This window comes from Condylura cristata, unplaced genomic scaffold (genome assembly GCF_000260355.1).
Source record: "Condylura cristata isolate star-nosed mole 26May11 unplaced genomic scaffold, ConCri1.0 scaffold00022, whole genome shotgun sequence".
Classification (NCBI taxonomy): domain Eukaryota; kingdom Metazoa; phylum Chordata; class Mammalia; order Eulipotyphla; family Talpidae; genus Condylura; species Condylura cristata.
This window is the reverse complement of record NW_004567123.1, coordinates 37,189,998-37,192,526: the sequence shown is the minus strand read 5'-3', so window position 1 is coordinate 37,192,526 and position 2,529 is coordinate 37,189,998. Positions and strand designations below refer to the sequence as shown.

The 2,529-nt window shown below is 72.4% G+C and overlaps 1 protein-coding gene across 1 annotated transcript in view; it reads left to right on the top strand.

Annotated features, from left to right (window-relative positions):
- The first annotated feature begins 13 nt into the window (after window positions 1-13).
- PTK6 (protein tyrosine kinase 6) overlaps window positions 14-2,529 on the top strand; it is a 5,590-nt gene continuing 3,074 nt past the window's right edge. The window contains exons 1-2 of the mRNA XM_012728166.1: window positions 14-1,516; window positions 2,364-2,514. Of these exons, the coding sequence (XP_012583620.1) occupies window positions 1,131-1,516; window positions 2,364-2,514 (537 nt within the window). The 5' untranslated portion in view covers window positions 14-1,130. The remainder of the gene's footprint in view (window positions 1,517-2,363; window positions 2,515-2,529) is intronic.

Genomic DNA, 2,529 nt, shown 5'->3' with positions numbered 1-2,529 from the left:
CCATCCTCTGTGGCCTGCACCCCGACCTCGTGTGACCTGGGCTGCAGCCGGCGGGAAGAGGCTTGCCCGGGCCTGGCGCTGTGGCTGTGGGGTCCTGGAGGGGTCCTGTGCTACGCCCCGCCCCTGCGCCCCTGCGCCCCTGCGCCCCTGCGGTGGGAGACGAGCAGCTTTCCAGCCTCCTCCTGGCTCCTGGGCTGTGGGGGCCTCACGGGGCTCCCAGGCAGGCCTGGGCAGCGGCCCTCAGCACATGCCAGGAACACTCCAGGATGCCCGCCGTGGCCGCCCAGCCTGTCCGTCGCCAGCTTCTCATGGCGGACAAGCTGCCCCTGCTGCCCTGGAAGATGCAGGGGGACAGTTTGGCTGGAGCCCTTTGGGGTGAAGGCCCTGGCTCCCTCTGTCCAGGGTGCTGAGGGGCCCAAGGGTGTCTGGGAAATGGCCTGACAGCATGGGAGCAGCTGGGTGGACACCAGGCCACCACAAGGGGCCCTGACCACGGAGCCGGAGGCGTGGGGTGCTGGGGCCTCCCGCATTGCTGGGTACTCGTCAGCCAGGGGCTGGCAGGGCTCCCAGCATGCCCTGACTGGCCACAGCTGTGCCCACAGAGGCCCTCTGGACACGGCTCCCCGGGCACTGGCCCGGGCTAGCCCTCCCCTCCTGGTCAGAGGCCTGCCGGGCACCCCAGCCCACGCAGCCCTCGGTTCCTCCCCAGTAAAGGACGAGCCAGGGCCGCGTGGATCCTGCCCTTCTCTTGCGCTGTCCCCGGCCCCACCTTGTGCCCCCCACGCTGCCTGGGCCTGCCTGGCCTGGTCCAGGTCTTTGCCACGGGAGGGAGCCCGGGCCAGGCTCCCCAGCAGGCCCCATGCGCTGCCCCCACGGCCTTCCAGCCACTGCCCTGTCCTGCTAGGCCCCCACTGCCTAGTTTGGAGTGTGCCCCAGGCCCCCGGTGACTCCTCCAGCTCAGATACACTGCCCCTGGCCCCACTGCCACTGCCAGGCCCTGCCCCCAGGGGCCTGAGCCCAGCGGCTCACAGTGCCCGGGGGCAGCCCCTCAGCGGGCAGCGGGACCAGCCTGGCCCCATCAGGATACACTCGCAGGGAGGCCTGGGGTCTCTGGGGCACACTCGGGGTGCATGGGAGCCCGCTCTGCCACTGGCTGCCTGTGCTGGGAAGTGGGCCGGCTCTGGGCAGGGTGGGGCCAGGTGTGCCCGCCCGCTGCCCGGCCCAGAACAGGAGCCGCTGCCAGTGCTGAGGCGGCAGGGAGCCGGCAGCCCTACTGCGGTGCCACCATGGTGTCCCGGGGACAGGCGAGCCTGGGCCCCCGGTACGTGGGGCTCTGGGACTTCCAGGCCCGGACGGACGAGGAGCTGAGCTTCCGGGCAGGGGACCATTTCCTGGTGGCCAGGAAGGAGGAGGAGTGGTGGTGGGCCACACGGCTGGATGCGGCGGGCAGGGCCCTGGCAGAGGGCCTCGTGCCCCACAACTACCTGGCCGAGGAGGAGACGGAGGCGTCTGAGCCGTGAGTGTCCCGAGTCCAGGCAGTGGCGCCCCGTGGCCCCTGGGTGGGGCTGGACCACCTGTCTGGGCAGACGCACTGGCTGGCTTGTCCAGGGCCTTGTGGAGGTGTGCGGCCCCTCCCCCAGGTCCCCGCGGTGCAGGGTCCGGAGAGGACAGAGGGTCCAGGGCTTCCGGGCACCCTGGGGGCGTGGCCTCGCTCACCTCCAAACAGCCGGAACCAGACGTGCAGCCTAGTCAGGGCACGGGAGGCCCTTGCGACACGGCGGGCGTGGGCTGATGCGAGGCCCTGCAAGGCCCGCCTGGCACTGGGCAGGCCCAGCGCAGTGTGGGGGGCGGGCGGGCAGGTGTGGCTGCACGGAGGACCCCGGCCAGCGCAGACTGGGAAGGACCTGGCGGGGGCCAGCAAGCCGGACCGTGGAGCAGTGACCTGCCGCTGCACCGCCAGCAGCCAGCCACATGGCCACTAGCAGAGGTCATCCGGGTACTGGACAGCCCCTGGCCTGCAGCCAGAGTCCAGGGCTCACCACGCCCAGCACTGGCAGCTGGCCCAGGTGTGGGCGTCCGCAGCTGGCCGTGTGGACCCCAGGCGCGGGCCGAGGCCCCTGGGCAGCCAGGCCCACCCTGCGGGCAGCGCTGCCTTGGAGTGGGGACGGCTACTGTCTCCATGGCCTGGGCAGCACTGACCCCACAGGGGCCCCTCCTCCTGGGGTCAGGGGCTTCCCTGGGGTCCAGCGCCGGCTGCTGTGGGGATGCGGGGCAAGGATGGGAAGACGCCAAGGTCAGAGGCTGGAGCCAGATGCGGGCCGCGGGGTGGGGCAGCGTGGGGCAGTGCCAGCTCGTGCCCGCAGGTGGCTCTTCGGCCGCATCTCCCGCTCCGAGGCATCGCACCGCCTGCAGGCCCACGGCGGCGGGCCGGGCACCTTCCTGGTCAGGGTCAGCGAGAAGCCGGGTGCCGACTACGTCCTCTCCGGTAGGGTGCGCCGCCAGCCCCGCCCCCAGGCCGAACCCGCGGAG